A 25,547-nucleotide genomic window follows, 5' to 3' on the forward strand; every position below is an offset into this window, starting at 1 on the left:
CCAAGGAGCAAGTGTCTTTTAATTTCATGGCTATAGTCACCATCTGCAGTGATTTTGGAGCCCAAGAAAATAAAATTTGTCACTGTTTCCCTTGTTTCCCCATCTATTTGCCATGAAGTGATGGAACTGGATGCCATGATCTTCATTTTTTGAATGATGAGTTTTAAGCCAGCTTTTTCACCTTCCTCTTTCACTTTAATCAAGAGGCTCTTTAGTTCCTCTTCACTTTCTGGATATGCGTGGTGTCATCTGCATATCTGAGGTTATTGATATTTCTCCCAACAGTCTTGATTCCAGCTTGTGCTTCATCCAGCCCAGCATTTCACATGATGTACTCTGCATATAAGTTAAATAATCAGGTTGACAATATACAGCCTTGACATACTTCTTTCCTAATTTGGAACCAGTCTGTTGTTCCATGTCCGGTTCTAACTGTTGCTTCTTGACCTGCATATAGGCTTCTTAGGAGGCAGGTAAGGTGGTCTGGTAATTCCATCTCTTGAAGAATTTTCCAGTTTGTCATGATCCACACAGTCAAAGGCTTTAGCATAGTCAATTAAGCAGAAGTAGATGTTTTTCTGGAATTTTCTTGCTTTTCCTATGATCCAATGGATCATATACTAATTTATTTGTATTTACATATCTATCTATGTTTATATACATACAGGTTTTTTGTCATTATTTTTCAGTTTTTAAATTGTGCTGTTCATACTTTTTTGCTTTTCTTCCCTCAACAATATCTTAAAGAAATTCCCCTCCATCACCTGGTAAGATCTAACTCAGCCCTTTAACACCTCATGTCACTGTGCAGTGTGGAGCTGCTGTGATGAAGTTAACTGGTCTCTGCTGATAGATACTTGGGATGCTTCTACATTTGTGTCTTCACAAACAAGGCTGAAATAAACATCCTGGTATGTTTTGTTAGGGAAGATAGGATAGCTTTTAGAAGTTCACACTGGAGAACTATGTGCCTAGGTTGGATTCCTGGCTCTTCCATTTACCAGCTGTGTTACCTTGGGCAAGTACTGAACCTGTATGGGTATCAGTTTCCTCATTTATTAAATAGGGGGCTCATAACAGCATGTGCAGCTCATGCAAAGCCTTTACAAAGAAACCTGGTCCATAATAAAGGCTCAATAAATATTAACTTTTATTATAAGAGTCCTTATAGCAGCTCTTTTATTTCTATGAGATAGAATCATGGGCCAAAGGGTATACGGGTTTAAAAGTTTTAGTATATATCATTAATTGTGCTTTGAAAAAAAGGCTACCAAAAGTCATGTTTCTACTGGAAATGCAAGAGAATAATCTTTCACCCATATCCCCTTGAAAAGATACAATTCTTTGTAATTTTTGCTAATTTGATTATTATAAAGTGATACATCATTGTCATTTTATTTGTCCATGGTAAAGTTGAAATTCTTTTCATGGGTTTGTTGATTATTTGGATTTTTCTTCTCTGAACAGTTTTTTAAATTTTCTTTGCTGATTTTTCTCGTGTTGTTCCTCCCTTCTTTTCACATTAGAAGAGCTCTTTTAAATCTATATTACAGATTTTCAATCTCTGATTTTTCTGATTTACAAAGATTATTTTTCAAAATCAAAACTTACCTTTTGCCTTTGTGGTGTTTTTTTGCCATAAAAACTATTTTCATTTTTATACATTTAAATATATCTTTTACAGATTCTAGGGTTCAAATCTTGACCAAAAAAGTCTCTACTATTCAAAATTTCTCAAGTTTGTTTTCTATTTCCAAAAATGTTTGTTCTAGAATATATAGAAAGTTCTCTAGAGTTTCTTGAATAAATTTTACTGTCATATTTTTACATGTGCTTTAAACTAGAGAGGAATTTAACCTTTTTTTTTTTCCTTTTTGTTTACACAGTCAGCTGTTTTGGCATCATTAACTGAGTAGTCCATTCTTTCCCAACTGAATTAAAGTGCCATCTTTGTCATATAAATCTCACACAACCTTAGGTCTTTTTCTGTATAATGCAAGTGTTGAAAAAGAGTGTTCTCTTTAATAGTTTTGAAAGCTTTACTAGAGGTTTCTTACAAGTTCTGAAGAAAACTGGGTTAAGAAGCAGACACAGTCACAATCAGACATGCATATTTTATGGTGACTTCTCAACTAATGTGTGCACTGAGCTTCTCTAGGGCATTGCTAGGAAGGCTGCTTAGATTCAGCCAGGGCTGGGACCAGGGAAGCTCTTGTAGGTGCCTCAGAAGGAACACAGGGGCTGCTGCTGGGATGGCATGGGGGTGGGGGAGCTTATCTGACCCATGACTCAAACGAACAAGACACACTGAGCTATTCTTCCAGGAGCGGCCTTTGGGGGCTGAAGGGCCAGGACACATTCAGTGGAATCTCATGATACTGTGGTTTCTACCTACTAATTCAGGCTCTGCAGATGTAGCAAGGGATATTTAAAGTGTGTTATCCAGGACTTCTTAAGTTCCATAAAACTCTACAATTACACTTAATACCCACTTGGCCAAACTCTAAACATGCTCCAAGAGGCCTCCCTCCCGCCTCCACCTCCTCTTGCTAAAGACCTGAAAACAGATTTCTGCCACCCAGGTTGTGTCTGCTTGGAAAGGGAGAGGGCATGGCAGGGGCAGAAGGACAGGGAGGAGCCTGCTTCACAGTTACGAGAGGTTCTCGGAAATTCTGGCTTGAGAGGGCCCAGAATTTCTGCTTATGATACTGATAGGTTAAATTTGTCACCATCACTAACATGAAATGAACACTCAGACCTTCTGGTGGTTGCACAGAAACTGATTAAACAACATCAGATCTCTAACTCTGGCTTCTGAAAGTTCTTCTCACACTGACAACTACGTAAAGAATGACTCATATCACAACGACGTCTTAAAATGACACATTAACGAACAGTGCATGTTGACACTCTGGCACTCTTACTCAAAAGAGTTCATCTTTTTCAGTTGTTTAGTGCATCTTAGATTTGCTCTGGGAAAAGTGGTACTCAGAATCATTGAGACAGATAAAGAATTTTCAGTGGTGGTTTGAGAGAGAACAATGAGTAGAAACTTAATTGACATTCAACAATGATCGACATTTTTCTGAATCCCAAATATTCTGAACTAAAAATTGAAATGAGATTGAAACTCTCACAACCAAGGAGTTTGAATTGAGTATTATTCCTTCTATCCATCCATTGATCCACCTACCCACCCACCCCTCTACCCATCCATTCATCCACCTACCCATCTATCCACCCACCCATTCATCCATCCATCCATCCACCCATCCATCCATCCATCTATCTACCCATCCATCCATTCATCCATCCATCCACCCACTCATCTACCCATCCATCCACCCACCCACCCACCCATCCACTCATCTACTCATCCATTCATCCTCCCTTCTCCCCTCTCCTGCCCCCCGTCCTTTGTTTCTTTTCTTCCTTCCACACATATTTATTGAGTGCAAAGTCTATAACTAGGAAAGCAAGACCTTGTTCTCTTAAATAAATAGTAAGGAGTTAGTAAGTAATAAATAGTAAGACAAATAGTAAGGAGTTACAACTGTACAATATAAATCTAAAATATACTTTATTTCAGAGAGTGGTAAGTTCTGTCGATATAATGAGTCAAGAAGTTAAGCTGGAGAATTATAACTGGCTGGGCTGTTTTAAATTGAGTGCTCAGGGAAGGCACTTAGAGGAGATGTTTCAGCTGAAACATGAATTTTTCCTATCCAGGCATAAAGATTTGAAAACACATGCATTGTGTACTATTCATAATTTATTAGACATAAAAGTAAGTTTGGAGCTTTCCACATTTACAGTTTTGTTTTTTATACCTCCATTCAAAATAGATGAGAACTTTTTACCTGGTATTTTTGTATGTATCATTTTATGCAAGTGGGACATTTAATAAAATGAACACCCCTACTGTCTATGGTGGTGATGGTGGTTTAGTTGCTAAGTTGTGTCAGACTCTTGTGACCCCATGGACTGTAGCCTGCCAGGCTCCCTTGTCCATGGAATTCTCCAGGCAAGAATACTGGAGTGGGCTGCCATTTCCTTCTCCACCCACTGTCTATAGTCCATCACTAAATTTTGCTCATTTTTTCATTCTTCTGAAATAACTTTTCATTCCCACTGCTTTTACCCTAGTTTGATTCTTTATCCTCTTTTTAAACAATTATTTCAAAGAACTGCCACTTAAATCTGACACCTCCAATTTCCACTCCAATTCATCTACTTATATCCAGAGTTGACTTTCTAGAATACAGACCTACTCAAGACATTCTTTCCCCTAAAAAACACACTGACATGTTCATGATAAAACCCAAAGTCCCTAGATGCCATTAAATGCCCTTCCCTCTCTGGTGCAAGAAGCCTTTACAGCTTTTCTTTTCTCTGTTTTGCAGTCAAACACAACTGACATCTGTTTGTTCACCTGCCATCCCTCTGTGAATTTCGGGCCCTCTCCCTGGAAGTTTTGTTTCCCCACCTCTGCCAGCCAACTATTCTCACTCATTTTTAAAGCTCCTTATACCTAATACTGATAACTGTGTAATGTGCTAAGTGCTATAATAGAAGTACAGATAGCATTTATCACATTGTATTGCAATTTGCTCAGAGGGGAAATAGAGGGGGCTAGACCCTGATACTGAAGTCAGGTTTTCTGGGTTCCAGCCCCAGCTTGGTCTGTGATTATCTCTGTGAGTTTGCTAATGTTTGCACCTTATTTTCTTCTATAGCTTGGGTTTATCCTATAGCCCTGGGTTATAGGGCTGTTGGAAGTGTCTAGAATAGTGCTTGGCATGTTTAACAAGTTTTCAATGAATGTTTTATTGTTTAGCTTTATATTCACTTCTGTATCTTGAGAGACATAAAATCAGCATACAATGATGATTAAAAGGATAAAAAGATCAGCACGAGTACCTCATTAATATGCAAATGGAAATCATAATCAAAGAATAAAGATAAGGAATTTGGAATATTACTTTAAGATTTCTGGGTCAAAGACACATACAATGGACACATACAGTTAAGGAAATGGTAATATTTTTAGTGAATGAACTGAAAGTCCTGAATTGTAGATGCTCTTTCAGAGATTTTTAATCCCTGTCCTGCACTCCTCATGGGTTTCCCACCATTTTCTGTCCCACTATGTGAACCTGGGGATAGGCCATTATTGCTGCAATAGTTGGCAATTCCTTGCCCTCTGGTTCATGGTTGGCTTGGCCAGTGGGACTGGTGGGTGGAAGAAGGACACTGTGCTCTTTCCTGGCCTTTCTCTGCCTGACTTAGGGTGGGCAGGGCTGTGTCCACATGGACCACAGTTTCTATGGGAGGCCCAACGGGGTTCCAGCTCCACCTCCTCTCTCTTACTCTGCATGAATGTTAGCCTTGCACATTTTAACAGTGTCCTTATCAACTTGGAAATTCTGTGGTACAAATGTTGCTAGAGTTGCTCCAGGTTTTTGCTCAAAACCCATCAATTCCCACTTTAGCAGGACTTAACATAAACCTTTAAGTTAAAGGGTCCAGAGATAAGAAAGATAGCTACAAATAAAAACACGAGTTGGGAACAAGATGGCAATGAATCTGACCTCCGACAGACCCCGAGTCTCATCAGACACTGATATTTACTATATTAGCATATTAAATGACACACATCTCATCTCTGCTTTCACGGCGCTTACTCTCTAGGGGCACGCAGACAAAACAGAGTGTGGGACACAGAAGAAGGCCAGTGAAAAGACAAAGGACTTGAATAATAATTTTAAAAATGACCCTTGAAAGAAGCCTTTTCCAGCCACACCCAAGCAATGTTTCCATCCAGGGTGATGTTTAATCCTGTAAAGCTGATTGATTTTCTCTCTGTTTATTTCTGGCCTGTAGGCCTGTCTGCCGAGGGAAGAGAGGGCAGGGGGCAGGAGTCACTTCTCTTCCAGGCAGACTCCTGTCCTGGCCCATCCTGTGTTAGGGACAATTTCCAGCTTTATGAGGTCAAGGCTCTGACTGTGACGAGCCCTGTAACCTTTTGGTCTCTGTTTTCTTATGAGTGATGTGTTGGTCATAGTAAGTGTGGACGAAGTGTCCTGGGGAGTGAGGGAGGGAAGAGGTCCAGGTGCCTATATCTGAGATCAGCCACAGCGCCGCTCACCCGGCCAATGGGTCAGCGCCGCCTGGCTGGGCCAGATCTGAGATCTGGGGTTCAGATCTGAGAACTCAGGGTTCAGGGTTCCTCAGTGGCACCGTTCCACCCCTGCCCCCACGGCAGGAGTCACAGTGACAAAGCCTCCGGCAGGGGTCTCAGCACCCACTTGCTGCCCACACTTGATGCAAGGCCTGGAGTGACTTCATTCGGGTGTTGAACCTTCCTGGGTGCACTTTTGTTAAAACGGCCCAGCACTTGGGTGCCCTCACTTTTCTTGGTAAAACCACTTGCCCTGGGGTGCAGAATGGCTCACAGGAAAACATCCAGAAGGAATAACTGCAGCGTTACCATCTGGTTCAAACACCCACAGCCCAGCAGGGCTTCCTTTTCGAAGTTAAAGCAGACTCGGCCCCCGTGGCTCAAGTTCTGTCCACTAGTTATGACCTCCTCCCTCCCCTAGGAGTTCTGAGGCGCTAATGAAACGCAAGTCCCATCCTGTGTGAGGGTCATGGTACAATCTGGGACCAGTACTGGCTTTGCATTTAGGCTTTTCTGTCAGTCAGGGGCTTAGGCGACTGAGGTTCAGAGTCAGAGCCTCAGAGTAGAGAGGAGGTCCCAGATCACTTCGTAACAACCCACCACTCAATGTGAACTCTCACCTGCCTGAGCTCTGTTCAGAGTGCTAGTTGCTCAGAAAGTTCCCTGCCATTTTGCTTCTGGGCTACACAGCAATATTTTCAATGTAGGAACAGCAGTGGGTGAAAGTCCTCAAGTCCTTTCCTTTGCAAAGACAGCAGGTGACTAGCCCTCTGGGCCAGACTTTTTCACACCTTTGACTTTTATAAAGGATCCATCCAGAGAACTTTGCTAATTCTTACATCTCTGTGGTTTCCTTCCTCCAGGTTCTCAGGTGTAATTGACACATTGACACAGCCTCATCCAGCCGGAGATGTGCGGGGACAAGAGCCAGCCTGAGAACAGGGTCTAGGCAGCTGGCAAGGCATCTGTTGAGGACACTCTCAAGTTGTAATGAGTTGGCCAGAAGGCCAGCGAGTCTCCTGTGCATTCCATCAGGCCTTTGTCTGTAGCCTTCCCTATGTCACTCCTGTACTTGACCCCAAGGTTTCCTCCAGAACCCTCGGTCCCATTCACACCACTTAAGTGAGGGCACTTAACCTCATGAACCTCTGTCACTATCCAAACACAGCTCCCGTGGTCAGCTGACTGTTCTTCCTCCCCTGATGTCCTAAGCTCTGTCCTTGCAATCCTGTGCTCTGAATCCCTGGAGACCCCCTTCTACTGTCCGTACACGCCCTCCAGCTTCTGCCTTCTTGGACTGCCTTCTTCCCCACAAGCAGGTCTTCACTGGAGCACCTCCACCCCTGTCCTATTCCTCCCAAGCTGGGGCACTCTGGCCCCTCGTTCTCAGCTTCCCCCAGGGACCTGGGGCTCTGGCCATCCCGGACTCATCAGTATCCTCCACCTCTGTGAGCTCCCATCTCCTCCTCCCCTCCCTCCTCCTGAGCCAGTCTGCCTGTGTTGTTGTTGCCGTTCAGTTGCTCAGTCGTGTCCGACTCTTTGCGACACCATGGACTGCAGCACGCCAGGCTTCCCTGTCCTTCACCAATTCCTGGAGCTTTCTCAAACTCATGTCTGTTGAGCCAGTGATGCCATCCAACCATCTCATCCTTTGTCAGCCCCTTCTCCTCCTGCCCTCAATCTTTCCCAGCATCAGGGTCTTTTCCAATGAGTCGGATCTTCGCATCAGGTGGCCAAAGTATTGGAGCTTCAGCTTTAGCATCAGTTCTTCCAATGAATATTCAGGACTGATTTCCTTTAGGATGGACTAGTTGGATCTCCTTGCAGTCCAGGGGACTCCCGAGTCTTCTGCAACACCATAGTTCAAAAGCATCAATTCTTCAATGCTTAGCCTTCTTTACATCCAACTCTCACATCCATACATTACTACTGTAAAAACATAGCTTTGACTATACAGACCTTTGTCAGCAATGTAAAGTCTCTGCTTTTTAATATACTGTCTATGTTTGTCATAGCTTTTCTTCCAAGGAGCAAGCGTCTTTCAATTTCATGACTGTGTTAGTGTTTCCCAATCTCAGTTTCCAGCCCAGATTTCCAGGGCAATAATCCAGGTATGTACTAATATACCCACCTGTATTTATAATGGAACCTGAAATTTCTACCTGTCAAAGAGTGAATTCCTCCTCTTTCCTCTAAATATCATCTATTTCATATAATTCTCATCACAGTGAATGTCCCAACCCATCCCATGGTGCAACCAGAAACCTTGGACTTATTCTGTATTTCTCTCTCCCTCTCACCTCAACGGTCAAACAGTAAAACAACTAGCTGAGTCTCCTCTCCCTCTGAGGCATTCTTAAGGTTAGTTCCCTCCTTTCTCAGACCCCACTTCTGCCTCAGTTTGAATTCTGTTTGTCATTGCGACGTATCAACCACTCTGGAGCTGGTCTCAGCTCTTTCCAGCCTTTCGTCCTCAAAATCTTCCCCGTGCTATGGCAAGATTTACTTTTTAAAAACACAAACCCAATGACAGTATTCTCTTTATGGGACGAGACCATCTGCCTCTCTGTCTCCAGCCTCATTCCCACAAGCCCAAAAGCCATTTTCTGTTCTGATCTGTCTACACTGCTTGCCAAAGGCTCTATTTCCTCTCGTACATTTCAATTCTTGTTTCCAATCTTGGCTTCTCAAAACACTTTTCTCCTCTGCTCTGTTGAGTCTCCTACTCAACTATCAGTAAAGATTGGCACATATATCCACTCTTTTTCATAAAAAAAAAAGAGCAACAACAACAAAAAAGATGTCATAATTATTCCCTCTTTTTATGAGAGTCCCTGGTTTTATTCCCCACTGCACCATCCCCTGCCTTGGGTTGAATGAGATTTTCCTTCATGATTTAATACAATCCCCAGGCTTGTATATGTATCTCAGACTTACACACACACATGTATTATGTATGTATAATTTGGCATTTAAGATACTATAGTGGAATTACAGATTTACTCATGTGCTCTCTCCCTTTTAGGGAAGAAATCTCATTCACTTCATTTTTGTATTCTCCCAACACACAGCATGTACTTGATTTACAACTGTTCAGTTAATGAATGTATCCCCACAATACCCACCAAAGTCCTATATGCTGTAATATTTGCAAAAGTATTTCCTCAGTGATTGCTAACTCTAATTCATGACCTCTAAGACACCATCTTAAATTTCATGCACATAGACTGAGAGAATTGGGGGATTATATGAAGTATAATCTGCATACATTTGTAGTCTTTAAAAAAATATTTATATATTTATTTATTTTTGGCTGTGCTGGGTCTTCATTGATGCATGTGGGCTTTTCCTAGTTGTGAGTGGGGGCTACTCTCTAGTTGTGCTGTGTGCATTTCTCATTGTGGTGGCTTCTCTTGTTGCAAAACAATGAGCTCTGGGTGCACAGGCTTCAGTAGTTGCAGCACATGAGCCCAGTAGCTGTGGTCTGTCGGCTCTAGAGCTCTTGGGCATCAGTAGTTTTGTGCATAGGCTTAGTTGCCCTGAGGCATGTGGAATCTTCCCAGACCAAGGAACAAACCTATGTCCCCTGCTTTAGCAGGTGGATTCTTAACCACTGGACCCAGGGAAGTCCCACATATATTCTTGTTTCATGGGGGTATGGTACTCTCCACTGTCTGAGTGAACCCTACCTGAATGTGACTAAGTTAGAGCTGGTCTTCAATTCTTAGCCCTAAATCTTCTCTGTAAGGACTTCCTGCTCTGCCCACACCATCAGCTGTGTTTCTGCCTCCCAAGCTACATCATCCACTTATTTGGTAAGTTACATGAAAAGAAACAACAAAGGCAAAAAGCAACAAAATGCAACAACATTTGCTTCTTAACTTGTGCCAAACACTTGAAGCACATGCCCTGAGCAGGCACATGCCTTGCTCAGCTCAAGAGCTGACCCATACAAATCAGTGAAGTTAGATCACTCCTTCACACCATACAAAAAAATAAACTCAAAATGGCTTGAAGACTCAAATATAACACTTGACACTATAAAACTCCTAAAAGAGAGCATAGGCAAAACATTCTCTGACATAAATTGACCAATGTTTTCTTACGTCAGTCTCCCAAGGCAAGATAAATAAAAGGAAAAATAACCAAATGGGACCTAATCAAACTTAACAAGCTTTTGCACAGCAAAGGAAACCATAAACAAAACAAAAGACAATCTATGGGTTAGGAGAAAATATTTGCAAATGATGTGGCTGATAAGGGCTTAATTTCCAAAATGTACAAATAGCTCATACAACTCAATAACAAAAAAGCAAACAATGCAATAAAAAAATGGGCAGAAGATCAAGAGAGACATTTCTCCAAGGAAGACATACAGATGGCCAGTAGGCACGTGAAAGGATGCTCAACATTGATAAGTATTATAGAAATGCAAGTCAAAACTACAATAAGGTACCACCTTACACAGATCAGAATGGCCATCATTTAAAAGTCTACAAATAATAAATGCTGGAGGGAGGGTGGTGAAAAGGGAACCCTTCTACACTGTTGGTGGGAATGTAAATTGATGCAACCACTATGGAGAACAGTATGGAGGTTCCTCAAAATACTAAAAATAGAGTTACCATATGATTCAGCAACCCCACTCCTGGGCATATATCTGGACAAAAGTATAATTCAAAAAGACATATGTACCCTTATGTCCGAAAAGATATATGAATCCTTATGTTCACAGCCACACTATTTACAATCTCCATTACATGGAAACAACCTAAGTCCATCAATAGATGAATGGATAAAGATGTGGTACACATACACAACGGAATACTACTCAACCGCACAAAAGAAAGAAATAATGCCATTTGCAGCAACCTGGATGGACCTAGAGATTATCACACTAAATGAAGTAAGTCAGAAAGAGAAAGACAAATACCATATGATATCACTTAAATGGAGAATCTAAAATAAGACACAAATGAACTTACCTTTGAAACAGAAACAGACTCAGACATAAGAGAACAGACTTAATAGTTGCCAAGTGGGAGAGCAGGGGAGGAGGGATGGGTTGGGAAGTTGGGATTAGCAGATGCAAACTATTATATATAGAATGGATAAACAACAAGGTCTAACTATATTGCACAGGGAACTACATTCAATATCCTAAGATAAACCATAATGGAAAATAATATGAAAAAAAATATATATATATACATGTATAACTGAATCACTTTATTGTAAAGTAGACATTAACACAACATTCTAAATCAACTATACTTCAATAAAATAAACTTGAAAAAATTAAAGAAAAAGAAGAACTCAGAGGTAAGAGTGTTTGGAGAGAGAAGTTGTGGGCTGTAGCTGGCAGCCTTAGCAGAGGTGGGTTGTTCTGATACTATGAAATCAAATTATGGGGATTTGGGCTGTAAGCCCAGTGCTCAGGTGTTATCCCAGAAGCTCCCTTCACCAGCAGCCCCACGACACATCATCAGTAGGTTATGTCAGATAAGAACCATGTCAGCAGTTCCCAGGACTCATTTCCCTCCTGATGATAGGAGCTCCTGCAGTGAAATCAGGGGTACTTTTCAAGTCACATGTGGGGGTGACAAAACAGGAAAGTGCATGCATCCTAATTTTCCCATGCAGCTTTCTGGAGACTTCCACCCATACCTGAGGTATCTCAGCCACAGAGGTGCACAGAATTGACTGATACTGATCTTCTTACTCATTTCAGTAAGTGGTAATTGCCTCAAGATGAGAGGACCAAAGACATGTTGTACTTTTAAGTCAGGAGGATGCTGAGAGATCATCTAACCCAAAAGCCTTATTTTAAAGCAAGATGCAGAAGCTGAAGGCCACAGTGCAAAAGCCATCAGTCCAAGATCAGAGACTCTCAAATCCATGAGTACCTTCAAGAAGCCCTCCCTGGGAACGCTTAGGATTTTAGTAGAATTATCAACACTCAGGACCTATATCTACTTACCTCAGTGTCTCCTCCGAAGAAAAACTGTAGTATCTTACATCAATGTGCAGTTGATAGGAAATTTGCAGCATCTTTAGTAATTCATTTTGTATTCTGGGTGAAAACTAGCAGAGAACTTTGTTTCCAGTACTTTGTCGCTTACTCTCATCACCCCTCATGACATTGGGCCACTGCTCCAAACACAATGGTCCTCAAGGAATACCACTGACTTCTGACTGAGAAAGACCAGAACTTTCCAACATGAGAAAGTGAAAATTCAAGCTCTTACCATTCGAGATGGTTTTCTACAAAGGCAGACATGGGGCTGATCTGCACGGTGTAGGTGTCATTGGCAGAGTACTCGAAGAGTCCGTAGTAAGGGTTAAAGAGCTCCTGAGACAGAAGGAAGAAGAATTCTCTCGAAGGACCACTGTAGTCCAGGCTGCAAAAGGAAGCAGAGGCCCGGGAAGTTCATTACATGAGGGAGGTGGGGGACCTGTCTCTATGCGCGACCTGGCTTGCCTTTTCAGAGTCAGTGCCAGGAAAGTAGAGGGCAACCTCTGCTCTTTACAATGGATCCCAAGGGAAGTATAATTTGCTGAAGAAAATGAGGATGCAGTGATTGGTTTGAGGATGATGTTCTTAAATATTTATGGTAGTGTTCCTTAAACTTCTTCCTCAATTACATCACACCTATTGGGTAAAACATACAGCTGGTCCTCAGCTGGACTTTATCATGGGAGACAGAAAAGAATTTCCTGTGATGGTGCATGTGTGCATGCGCATGAATTGAAAACACTTTCTGCTAAGTTCATCCTGCTATGCCCTCCTGGGTGGGCTTGCTTTCCACAGTTGAGATGGTTTGCTATGAAATCACTGAAATTACATGAAAAATTTGGTAAATAGTCACATATGTGCTTCCCTGGTGGCTCAGTCATTAAAAATTCCGCCTGCAATGCCGAAGACCTGGGTTTGACGCCTGGGTTGGGAAGATCCCCTGGAGCAGGAAATGGCAGCCCACTTTAAGATTCTTGCTTGGTAAATCCCATGTTAGAGGAGCCTGGCAGGCTATAGTCCATGCGGCTGCAAGACTTAGCAACTCAACCATTACCATCACCACCACTCACATGTGTGCACACCTGGGGAAAGAGTTCTTTGATCAGATACTCAGAGGGGTGGGTACACCAAGGGGATACCTTTCAGGGTGTATGCTGAAAAAGTAAAGATCTAGTAGCTTGGTCTATACTTTGGGCTTATACTTTGACCATGTGACCTCAGATTCTAGAACACGCCAATCATCTTAGGCTTTTGGAGAACATGAAATTCAAAGATTGGCAACACCTGGAGAGAAAGGCCTCCTGGGAGGATATGATCAGCACCACCTTGGGGCAAAAGCTTAAAGTCACCCTGCTCCTTGAGGAAAATCACCCAAGACCCGGGGGCTCTGGTCTACCCACACTGAGGTGTCTACATGAAAGTGCTGGTGGCTCACCCCTCCTCTCCAACAAAGGTGATGTAGAGCTTGTTTCGCTGGAGCTCCTTCCGGGAATAGGCCATCACCTGATTGAAGGTTCCCTCCAACAGGTGGTCTCGACGAATGATGAGCCTAGAAATGAGAAGCCATGTGGGCGGGCAGTTGGGGCTTGGGCTCCAATGTTGGGGAGTGTTCTAGGTGAGGTGTGGGGGCCCAGGCTGATGGTCTTACTCCCTAGACTCTTCATCAAGGTACAGATTCCAGCAGTTCAACCATGGACTTACTCTGACACTCTTTTCAAAATGATAAAATCTCCAGGACAACATGTACTAGTTTATAATGGGACACATTCCATCCATATTATACTACTGTCAGGATATATATATATATATATATATATATATATATATATATATATAAATTCTAAAAAGAATCTCTTAAGCTGAATTCCTGAATTTGGGTTCAGCTTTTCAAGATGAAACTAGTAAACATATAGCGGGAGAAACAACTTCTCACTTAGATCCCCAAATCAAAGCTTTTTGACTAGTGAGTAGTTAAAATTGTCCCAAAAATATGTAAAGGGAAACATAAGAATTTTTATTTAGTTCGAGATTCCTTGTTTTCTGAGAAGGCCTGCCATTGGTTTTATACATGGTTTTGTCTGAAATCTACTGTTCTTTCTCTCTCTCCTTACCTTCTCTTCCTGCCCCCCTTCCAATTTCTTAACCTCCTTTCTTCTTTCCAACTTCCTAACTTTTTCTTTCCTCAATTCCATGACCATGACTGATGTCATACCATGGTATCTGATCTCCAGACAAATATTACCAAGTTATAGAGGAGAAAACGATAGAAACATCTTCCAACTGAATTCGGTGCCAAGCTCAGTGGAGCTCAATTAAATCACTCACTTAATTTTCCCTGGACCCTGACCAAATCCTTTGGCTTCCAGTTTTCGGTAGAAATTGCGGAGCTTGGCCTCAAAGTCTCTCCTATAGGGTGAAGGGGCTCTTGCACTGGCTCTCTGTAAACCTGCAGAGAGAAGCACAAAGGCTGAAGGTCATCGCTTTTTACTGAAGAACAAATATGCAGAGAGCAATGGTAGTGGGAGGCCCAACCAGAGGCACAGTCCTAAGTCCTCGTATTTTTCTCCTTCAAGAAGTTTCCCTATCACTCCCTCAGTCAGTTTGATAATAACCAGAAATAATATGATGCAGAGAAAAATAAATTCTGATGACAATAAATACTTATATCTTCCACTCCATTTCAAATTGTATCACTCTTCAAAATATCTAGATGAGCATATTTCTTGGCTTAATTGTACTTAAATATTTGAAAATGACATAAATCAAATTAGGCTCTTATAAGTTGCTATAAGTGAATGGAACTACAATGGAGCAACCAAGATTGTAATATATGTGTATATTATACTTCTCCAACTATATTGACCTTGATGCTTACATAAACATACCTGTCCACTAGAGCACAGATTATTTAGGGGTTTATATTAGATTATCATGTACCATAAAAGCAAAATTATTAAGAACATTATTATTAATAATAATTCCTTACTCTTTATAGAAGGAGCTTTTGTATCACTTAGAATGCTTTGTAAATGCTTTATTATCTTTATATACCTTCCAATGAAAAAAGGACTGGAAAAAATAACATTCTTTTGTAAGTTTCCCAGATGGCTAGGATCACTGTTTGCTCCTGCAACAACTAATGTTTAGTTTATGTTCCAGATATTGAATTTATAATCTGGAGAAGACTTACACCATCAAACTCACAGAAATGAGAATATAATTACAGGTTGAGACGATTGCTCCCCATGAAGGAAGAGAACTCAGTTCTCTGAGATCACAGGACACTCTAGCCAAGTTCAGGAAGGCTTCCTTGGGAAACATGTGAAGAGTAAGTAGGCATGAATTAGACTGAGTGAGTTAGGAAAGGCTTCTGCTTAGCTAACAGAAGAGATGAGCTGGGAGAAGATTCCAGGTAGAGCACCAGCATGGGCAAAGGTACTGAGGCAGGATGGAAAGCGGTGCTCCAGTTTATGTGGAGACAGGGAGTGAGGACCACAATGATGAGAAACAAAGCTTGGGAGGTGGGCAGGAGACAGGTCAAGTAGGATAAGGTATTCTCTTTTAAATGGTTAAATGCTTTTGTTTAATGTTAAACACCACAGAAAGTTAGTGTGTAGGGGCCAAGATGATGTATCTGGAGTTATAGAAACCTCAGTCTTTCTGCAGTAGAGAGAGAAAACCAGAGAGGTCCAGAATGGATTCAGCCCACCTAAACTGGACTAGGGTGGCATCAGCAGAGATGAGAATAGGATAGATTGGAGATGTGTTTAGGAGGCAATGAACTGGATATAGGTAGTAAGTAAAGGTGAGTTTTAGACATTATAATGGAATGGACTTTGGTGACATTCACTGAGATGGGGACAAATGGAAGAAACACAAACTTGTGGGGAGATCACAAGCTTGGTCTTTGATGGTGGTACCTCTGAATATTTGATTGGGAAGAGACATAGTTTGAAAGAGAGGAGAATAAAACCTGGCACTGAGTCTTGAGGATGGTAGGAAGGGAAGGATGAGTCTGCAGAGGCGGCCAAAGACATAGATGAAATGCCTACTGCGGTGTCACAGAAGTCAACTGAAGAGGTGACTTACAAGAAGGAACCAAGCCACCACTTGAAGAGGACAATGTCTTTGCCTAAATGCCAGGTTTCAGAATGTAAGTAAAACTAGAATACAAGTCTGCAGGTGCAAGTATAAGTTTCTTCTATCAGATTTCAGTGTATTTTATAAGATGACTTTCTCACTGCTGGTACTACCACTATGCCCATGGTCACTATTATGCATTTCTTTAATAATTTATGCTTCATGAGGTGCTTTCGCATGCATGAGTCACTATCTCTGTTGCCTCGGGTAAAAGTCATAAAGGTCTAGAAATGTGGGAATCGTAAAATTTAGCATCAAATATTTGGATTACACACTCTAAGATCCTGTGATCAAAGTTAGGAGAGTAAAGAATTAAGGACTTTGATGCATAAATTGGATGATTGTTTGAGTTCATGGTATCAGTAAAGTCTGACACCAGACAGCTATTACGAATGCTGATTCCTTTAAAAAAAAAACTTACCCAAATAATTCTCATTTAGCAAATAACTCTTTATACTCCCTTAGTTTTTCTATTTGCAAGATGGTATCTTCACCATGTAATGATGTCAAAACCATACTCTAGTGCTGGAAGTTTGGACCAAAGTGTAGACACACTGGGGCTTCCCAGGTGGCTCTGTGGTAAAGGACCCACCTGCCAATGCAGGAGACCTAAGAGACATGGGTTTGATCCCTGGGTCAGGAAGATCCCCTGAAGGAGGGCATGGCAACCCACTTCAGTATTTTTGTCTAGAGAATCTCTTGGACAGAGGAATCTGGCTGGCTACAGTCCATAATGTTGCAAAGTCAGACACGACTTAGAATGCATGCACATAGACACATTATCAGACTGGGACCAGACATCATGCAGACACACAAGTCCCCTAAATGGGAATGCTCTGCTCTCCAGAAGTAAGTCATCCCATGCACACCAGAAACAACTGACTGTGGTGATGCTGGCTCTGACAAAGCTCCCAGTCCTCCTTTTCCCAAGCATGTCATCTTAGTTATGTTGTATGTCAGAGGGAGCACTCATGGAACATTTCCTCAACAATGCCACTGATACACTTGTGGAGGAAGGGATAACAAAGAGATACTGACTTAAAAACAGGTTTTAAGATTAGCAAAACTACCTCTGGGAGATAGTTCTGAATGACATGATGGGGGTACACCAAACAAAAAGGTTTTCCAGTTTTAAGAACTGACTCCTTGGAAAAGACTCTGATGCTGGGAAAGATTGAAGGCAGAAGGAGAAGGGGATGACAGAGGACGAGATGGTTGGATGGTATCACCAACTCGAAGGACGTGAGTTTGAGTAAACTCTGGGCGTTGGTGATGGACAGGGAGACCTGGTGTGCTGCAGTCCATGCGGTCGCAAAGAGTCAGACATGACTGAACTGAGATATTCGAGACCTATGGCAGTACTGAGTGGCACCAGCTGAGTAAGACATCCCTTCTGGGGGATAGAGCATATTGCTAAATTTGGTTTCTCTTCTCCATTTCCCCACTGGCTTCAAAAGCAAAGTTTGAACTCTGACTCTAGAGGTTATGAGATAGGACGTTACTAGAGTTTTCAAAACTAACTTCCTTTACCAAATTTTAAAGTTATAAAAATAAATGTGAGTTTACCACAAACATCCATGACAACATGCAAATCAAGACAATAGGGGAAAATTTTTCAATATCTGGATCTTGTTTGAGAGTTAATTTGTTTTAAGCTAATTATCTTGATGAACCCAGGAAATAATAGCTTCTCTTTTCGCTGAACAGTTCAATATACATTTCCTCATTTGGAATGGAAAATATCCACAAAGAGTATCATGAGTAAATTCATTCTAAGAAAACTTCAGGGGAACGATTTCATATCATTTAAAAAAATTTTTAGACATCTTCATGGGGATATAAAGATGGTCCCTAGTTAGTATGGAAACTAGCAACTCCTTTACAACTTAACAAAAAAAAAACACTCAAATTGGTAACTAATAACATTCTGATTCATAAGGCAGAATGTCCCAGAAAGAGCTCTTCCCTTTTAAATGCTTTGAGAATACGCTTTAGAACAAAACAGCAATTTAGAGCAGGGGCCCACAGACTTTGTTGGTAAAGAGTCAGATAGCAAATATTTTAGATGTTGGGGGTCCTATGGTGTCTGTCACTACTATTCAGCTCTGCTGTTTGTAGCATGAAAGTTGCCGTAAAAAATATATAAACATTCATGTCAATGTATGGCAAAAACCACCACAATACTGTAAAGTAATTAGCCTCCAATTAAAATAAATAATTTAAATGAGAAAAAAAATATATAAACAGGTATCGCTGGGTTCCAGTAAATCATATTGATAGACAATGAAACATGAATTTCATTATAATTTTCACATCATGAAATATTAGTTTCACAATAAATGTTTCCAAATCATTTAAAAATGCAAAACATGTAATAGCTTGGGGGCATTACTAAAACAGGTGGCAATGTGTCAACACCCAACTTAGTGTGCATATGATCAGAAAATTGAGAGGAAATAAGGGAGAGAGGGCCGCTTCTTCCAGTGGAAACACAGGTTGCCACTAGCAGGAGACAGAGTGCCAGAACCTCAAGTTACCTGGGGAGTTCTGAGGTGAGGAGCAGGGTGAACAGCGGGGAGAGAAGCTGTACCCAGGGTGGAAGGCAGCCTGCAGGGGGACATAGGACATAATCTCTTCTTCAAAGAGACTGCAAAGTAAAAAAAAAATTCAGTTAGTTCTCTGTCCATGAGAGAATGTTCACGAATTAGTGTAAGAGCAATTACGATTCTCATGAGACAACAAAAGCACTTAGATTCACTCAGATGGGCACATCCTCACATGTAAACTCTCCCTATTGTTTTAAACCCTAATTAGTCCTACAACAAGGTCTCCATCAAGGACCACATGTAGCTTGTGATACCCCAGTCATACATGTAAAGAAGGAAATGAACAGCAGGTGTAAGGGCGAGTGCCCTACTTCAGTCGCAGCCACTAGAATCTTCTAGAACAAACAATGGGTGTTTTAGTCCAGGCTGTCATGGAGAACCACCCAGAGCAGTTTCTCCAGTTGCTTTTCCAGAATTGTTTCAGGCTCAGCCCCTTACCTCAGCAAAATGACTAGATCTGCATCACAGGACAACTTTTCAAGCCCATGATTACCCTCAGTCCGAATGTAATGGATTTTCTCCCTAGGATAGATGTGGGAAAGAAAATAAGAATTACGTGCTGACATAAAAGCTAAGGAATGAATCCCTTTCCAAACCCCTTTACACCTTCAGTAGGGCTGAACAGTGATGTTCTAGTGTCCAGAGTATTTTGAGGTAGGTTAGGTTCGTATTATAGGTTCCCAGGATGCTCGTCTAGGAACTGTATTTCTCAGACTCACATGGGGACAGGAGCTGAGGAGCACAACACTGGTAGGTCCTTAGAGAGCCACACAGTTGGGAGTGGAGCTGGGAAGGGCCGCTGTGGGCTCATGGTGTTTTAGAAGCCATGGGAGGAAAGAGTGAGGGGACGTCTCTTGAGAAACCTTATGCCTGATGGAAAATGAATCAAGTCCATAATGAGTCCAGAGAGAGTCCAGCCCCAGAATACAGGAGAATCTCCCACGTCAATCCAAGCACAGGCATCAATTTGTCTCTGTTTAATTACAACACATGCATCCTGACTTTTTTACAACATTCAACTCCAACATGGCAGTTATTTCCAATAAGTCTATAGATAAATAGGAGTTTTCCTTTTGATCAAATAAACTCTGTAATGTGTTTTTCTAACATTCAAATATTCAAAAATTTCAAACACTATGGCCAACAATCATCCCTTGTAATCATGCTTCAAAGAAGTTAGATGTTTTTTCTCTCTTGAAGAGATACAGCAGAAATCTGGGAAGACTTAAGGACTGATATTTTATTAGTTTCACTTTTTTTGCTTATATGTTTGAGATGCTTTTAGAGTCACATGTACTTGTAAGAAATTAATAAAGAGTGATCTGGTATACCTTTTAATCAGTTTCCTCTAATGGATGATTAAAAAAAGATGAATAAAAATACTGCAGATATAACTTTTATCTCTCTCTGATTATAATAATGTGAATCCAAATCTTCATCATAACTTGCTTGCTTTCAGGTGAAAATATAATGAAATTGACCTTCTGGTGTGGGTATTTTTAAGGAGACAAGAGAAACTTTTTGGCTTTGACAAAGATACACAAAATAGAATTAAACAGAGAAACGCACTGTGGTCCAACCTGTCAGTATAGATAGAGTACTGTTGTGGTAAATGCTATTTCCAAAACCCAGGGGTACTCATAGTAGCTTCTCTGATGGGGGATTTGGAAATTGGACCAGGTGAAAGCCTAACTGGGCTGTGAGAACCACGCCTCCTCCAGCAGCTGCATCTCCTTCTGTGTCTCCGTGTCCTTGATTTCATGTGTCTGAGTGCTGTCCTCAAATCCTGACACCGCCTAACACCCTCTTGTCTGGAGGACTCTTGTGGACCCTGCTCCTCTGGCTTACTGACTTCAGTCCCATGAAGGACTGTCAAACTGATGTGTTCTCCCAATGGCAATGTCCCTGGGACAAGTCACTCTGCTGCCCCAAGGGACCCATATCTGGGTATGCCCCTGGTCTCCCTGCCTGGGGAAAACGGGAGAGAACATTTTAGGGGTTACTCTTTATTCCCAGGGTTCCTGGGGAAAAGAAGTCTGAAAAGAGTCAAGTCCATGAGGGCAGCAGAGTGCCCTCCTCAGCCAGGGGAAGCAGCACCCCCTGCAGTAGTCCTACCACTGCTCCCCACACTCAAACCACATCCACATATGAGTTTTCTGAGAGTTTTGGTGGCTCTTCAGGGGACATGACATCCTCTGTCATGTTTGTGAAAATCTCAGGCAGACCTACTAGTCTAAGGGGCCTCCAAGTGCCCCTGGGTCCAGCCCAAGGGCACTGGGGCCTAGGTGTGGGGAGATCTCTGAGGGTGTGAATGCCATCTCTTCTTCTTGCATCTGCTATCCTCCTCTCCTGCTTGCATCCCATCAAGAAAACTCCAGTGCAAAGCTCCCATCAGAGCTCTGGTCAGTAGAGCCACCTGCTTCTTTGACATCCTGACATCTTCATTTGTGGCCTCAAAACTCAATATCTACAATGAAATCCTTGACACCCCTCTTTCATTATCTCTGAATTCTGATCATGTCCTCCGTGGCCCATAATATAACCTATAGCTATATATTTGGCTTAAAAATGTCACAACTGTCTATCATTTGTCTTTCTCAATAGATTATAAGTCCCATGAGATCAATGTCTGTTTTGCTTCACCACTGGGTATGCAGCCCTAGAGCCATCCTGATTCAGAACACCTGCCCAATAAAAGCACTCGTTGAAGAAAGAAAGAATGAATGAGGATGGCTACCATTGCATCCTCCCTCTTCTCGTGTGGTTTCCTTATGATTCACTTCTGTCTGCTGAACTCGGTTTTCTGAGAACTCATCCTCTATCGTCTAACCCAGCGACTGGCTATATGAATCCAGGACAGTGGGTCCATGGCTCCCTGAGAATAGCCATGACCAAACAGGAATCATGGCCCCTCATGAGGACCACAGAGGAAGCAGTAAGTTTTTCCTTTGGTCAGCGTCATGGGGAGAGGAGGTTTTCCTTTTAACTCGTGGACCTTTAAAATCAAGTTAACTCACCCTCACACCACAGCTAGGGGCAGGCAAAGGCCCAGTCACAGTGAGTTGCGACCCATTTTTTGGATCCTTGAAGCCTGACCACTTGAAGAGCGGGGTGTTTGCTCTCCTTTTGCCCTTTGGACTTCATGGCCAGTTTCTGATGTCACTTTGAGTTTTTAGTTTTTCAGGAGCTATTTGGGTTTCCAATCTGGACTCTACAGGTCCTTCAGGGTCCATTAACTGTTTGAAATTATATGCAAAGATTCACATTTCTATGTTGGGAAGAGTCTATAAGAGCTTTCCTCAGATTCTCAGAAGCATCCTTAACTTTAAGAAGGATATTAGTTTCTACATTAATTTCCAAGCTTTTTCCAATTCCAACATTCCCTAGTTTCACGTCCCCCATATCTGGAAAAGTGTAATTGTACAATTCCACACTGCAACAGAACCTTCAAGATTTCTTAGATTTTGTTATAATGTGACAAAATCACATTGTGTTTACTATATAAATGCTGAAACTCTTCACTTCCCTTGGGAAATATACTCCAGTCTTTATTTTCAAAGAGGATCATTTTTATTGTTTTTAAAATGATTTAAATGGGAGTCTAGTGCCTTTGGGGAGCTCACATTTCTCCCCAAAGCAAGCAGCGAATTCCTTACTTAGTGGTAGAATCAGTTAAGGTAAAAAAAGTTCAAGAGCAGTGATGTATCAGGAAGTTTTCAGGTTACAATGCCTCTGAAAATCCCTTGGAAATTCTCTTAAATTATTATGTAGTGTAAGTCAGACAGCAGCCCATGAATTGACCAAATATGGCCCTGCCTTCCATGGCAGAGTAATAAAACTTGGGCAGAGTTGAAAATAAATGGAAGTCACACTCATTCAAACTAAAGATCTTCAGTTCAGTCTGAAAGTGATCATTGTTTCCTATCTTTAAAGTAGAGGGTCAGGCTCTGACAGGAGAGTGGTACAAAGACAAAGAAGATATAGATCCTGCCCTAAGGAGCTTATGATATTGTAGGCAGACATCAGTAGTGGTAGAATACAAGCGATAAAGGAAAAATATCTTAGAGGTACAAAAACAAATGCTAGTAAAGCAAGGCAAAATAAATGCTAAAGTCTGCCTAGATCACTGAATCTTTGCATTTGATTTGAGCCTTTAAAATGGGCTGAAATGCCCTTAAGAGAAAAGCTATTCTAGGAAAGGTGGGGGTAGGAGAAAATACAGGCCCTTTGAGGGAGGTAGAAGACACCAGAGGAAGGAAAAACTAGTCCACGATGGAGAGTTAGATTAGAGCCTGACTTAGGGGACTATGGAAATTGTGCTTAGAAATTTTGACTTTACTATATACACAACAGGAACCATGAGAAGTTTTTGTTTTTTTGGCATTGTTTTGTTTTTATTGAGTGATGAAAATGGAAGCATTTGTTAATGCATTTTGAAATTTTGGAGAGAAAAGATGTAGGAGTGTCTCAACACAGTTCATCTAGTTCTTTAATTGCAAAGAATTCCACTCTTATGAGAGAGCTTACATCTTGCCTTAGCATGACCTCTGGTATAAGAAAGGTTCTGTCAAACCAGTTCCTTTTTGGAAAAGGAGCTCAGAGTTTCACAAGAAATCGAAGTGCTCCCCACAAAGAATTCCCCCCAAGGGCCCCATGTAAATAAGCCAATTTTATTAGTTGATGCATTTTTCACAAGTTCTCAAACTATACCCAGATTTTCACCCACTCACCCATGAAACTAAGGTCTTATCGTAATGGGGAGGAAGAAAAAAAACCACAGGGAAAGTAGGTGTCAATGGGTGGTAATGGATAGGAAAGAACAGTGAGTGATCCATCCTGGCAGGATTAATAAAGATTTGAATAGCAAAGAGGTTATTTTGAGGTGTTGGTGACTGATTGAGGAGGTCAAAGTAGAGGATTATAGTTGTCCAGCAGAATCAAAAGACCACCAGATGGGAGCTGGAGTCAGCAGGAGTCACTAGCTGCCCCCCTGCCCATGTTACCTGGTCCAGAGAAGCATCTCAGTGGAACCCACATTGTGCTCTGGTTTCAGTTAAGAAGAGACTGAGGGTAGAGGATTAAGTGACATGCCTCCATCACTGACACCTATGTGCTAGAGCAAGTTTTCAAATTCCAAGGGGACACAGTTAACCACTGTGCATCTCTAGCTTTTGAAATGCTGGGTAGTAAACTGAAGGAGAGATATACTCTAATACCTCGGTGAGAATGTAGGATTTAACTTCAGAGGATAATTTTTTTTTCATTACTTTGGGTGGTTTTCCCTTCCAAATGAAGTGATTCAGAGTTTCAGAGACACTCATTCAAAAATGACCCTAATGAACAATAAGATTTAAGTAGTTAAAACACTTATGAAACTTTTTTGTTTGTTCATTTATGAATATAGTCATCTAATATCAGTACACCTTTAAACAATTATATTCTTTAAATAAAGTAGTAATTCATGTGGTGCTTTACATAAATAATCTTTGATGAAAGTTATTTTGCTCCTTTTCTGTGCTTCCCTCCAAATCAATGGAAATCATTTTAGCATCATGTGAATAATTGGTAAGCTGATATGATAGCTATCTCTGATTGCAATAGAACACCTGGATTCTTCATTGTAAGTATTTAGGTTATAATTTAAATGCACGAATAAAACACATCATAAGCGTCTGCAGTCTCTCCACAGAGGTTGTTCCACCTGGAAAACCAGTGGGACAGACCTGGAATTAGAGAGTGGTAGACAAGCCCCTACCTGAGTGTGTGGTTTCTTGCCAAGCTTGGCTGGCGCTCTTGCAGCATTTCAAAAATGTTTGGCTGGCGAAGAAATGCCACAATCTTGTCGTTATATGCTGAAACAGACAAAAGTGCAAGTTGTGGTTGAATCTCCAGCCCAGAGATGATTTCACTAATGATTGGAAAATGGCAGCTTGATACCAGGATTAATGGAGGAGAGTCTGAAGGGCAGGGAGTATACTCATCAAAATAATGTAAGCTCTTGGGCTTTTTTTTCTGTGACATAATAGCCTGGCTATTTTTAAATGATCAAACCCAAAGCGAACCAGATCTAAGTTAATTATCTTTAATATAGTAGGAATTTAACTTGGTGTTAACTCAACCCCCGCCCCCCCGCCTTGTGAATAGATGAAAGAGAATAAAATAGGTCTTTCATGAGTGGAGTTATACTCTGTTCCTTCTAACTTCTCTTATAAAAAAAAAAAGAGTTATTATGGCAGATTCAAAGAAATCCTTTACTGAGCACTTGCACTTATGACTTCTGCCATTGGTTGAATTTCCCAATAGGGATAATGAAAACATCCAAATCCATGTAGACTCTCTCACCATCTTGATATAAGTGTTTTGGAAAGAGGCAGCTGAAGTTAGGAATGGAGCCTCTTCTAGCTTATCCTCATACACACACATGGGAATAGAGGTCTAAACTAGAAACTGCATCTAAGCAACCACATCCATCACTTTATCTAAACTATGCTATCCGGGGACCCAGCTAACAAACCACTGAATAGAATAAAGAGGGAGGGAATGAGGGTCTGGAAGAGGGGAGAGAAAAGGAAGGGAAGAGAGAAGGACATAGCGGAGGAAGGAG

At 41.4% G+C, this 25,547-nt stretch overlaps 1 protein-coding gene across 1 annotated transcript in view; it reads right to left on the reverse strand.

The window, feature by feature from the left end:
* Positions 1-25,547, reverse strand: part of HECW1 (HECT, C2 and WW domain containing E3 ubiquitin protein ligase 1) — a 445,911-nt gene that overhangs the window by 49,892 nt on the left and 370,472 nt on the right. The window contains exons 17-22 of the mRNA XM_061165645.1: positions 24,699-24,795; positions 19,382-19,465; positions 18,875-18,984; positions 14,523-14,643; positions 13,633-13,746; positions 12,430-12,582 (exon numbers count right to left, since the gene is read on the reverse strand). Coding sequence (XP_061021628.1) covers positions 12,430-12,582; positions 13,633-13,746; positions 14,523-14,643; positions 18,875-18,984; positions 19,382-19,465; positions 24,699-24,795 — 679 coding nt within the window. The remainder of the gene's footprint in view (positions 1-12,429; positions 12,583-13,632; positions 13,747-14,522; positions 14,644-18,874; positions 18,985-19,381; positions 19,466-24,698; positions 24,796-25,547) is intronic.

The sequence above is a fragment of the Dama dama genome, chromosome 18 (genome assembly GCF_033118175.1).
Source record: "Dama dama isolate Ldn47 chromosome 18, ASM3311817v1, whole genome shotgun sequence".
NCBI lineage: Eukaryota > Metazoa > Chordata > Mammalia > Artiodactyla > Cervidae > Dama > Dama dama.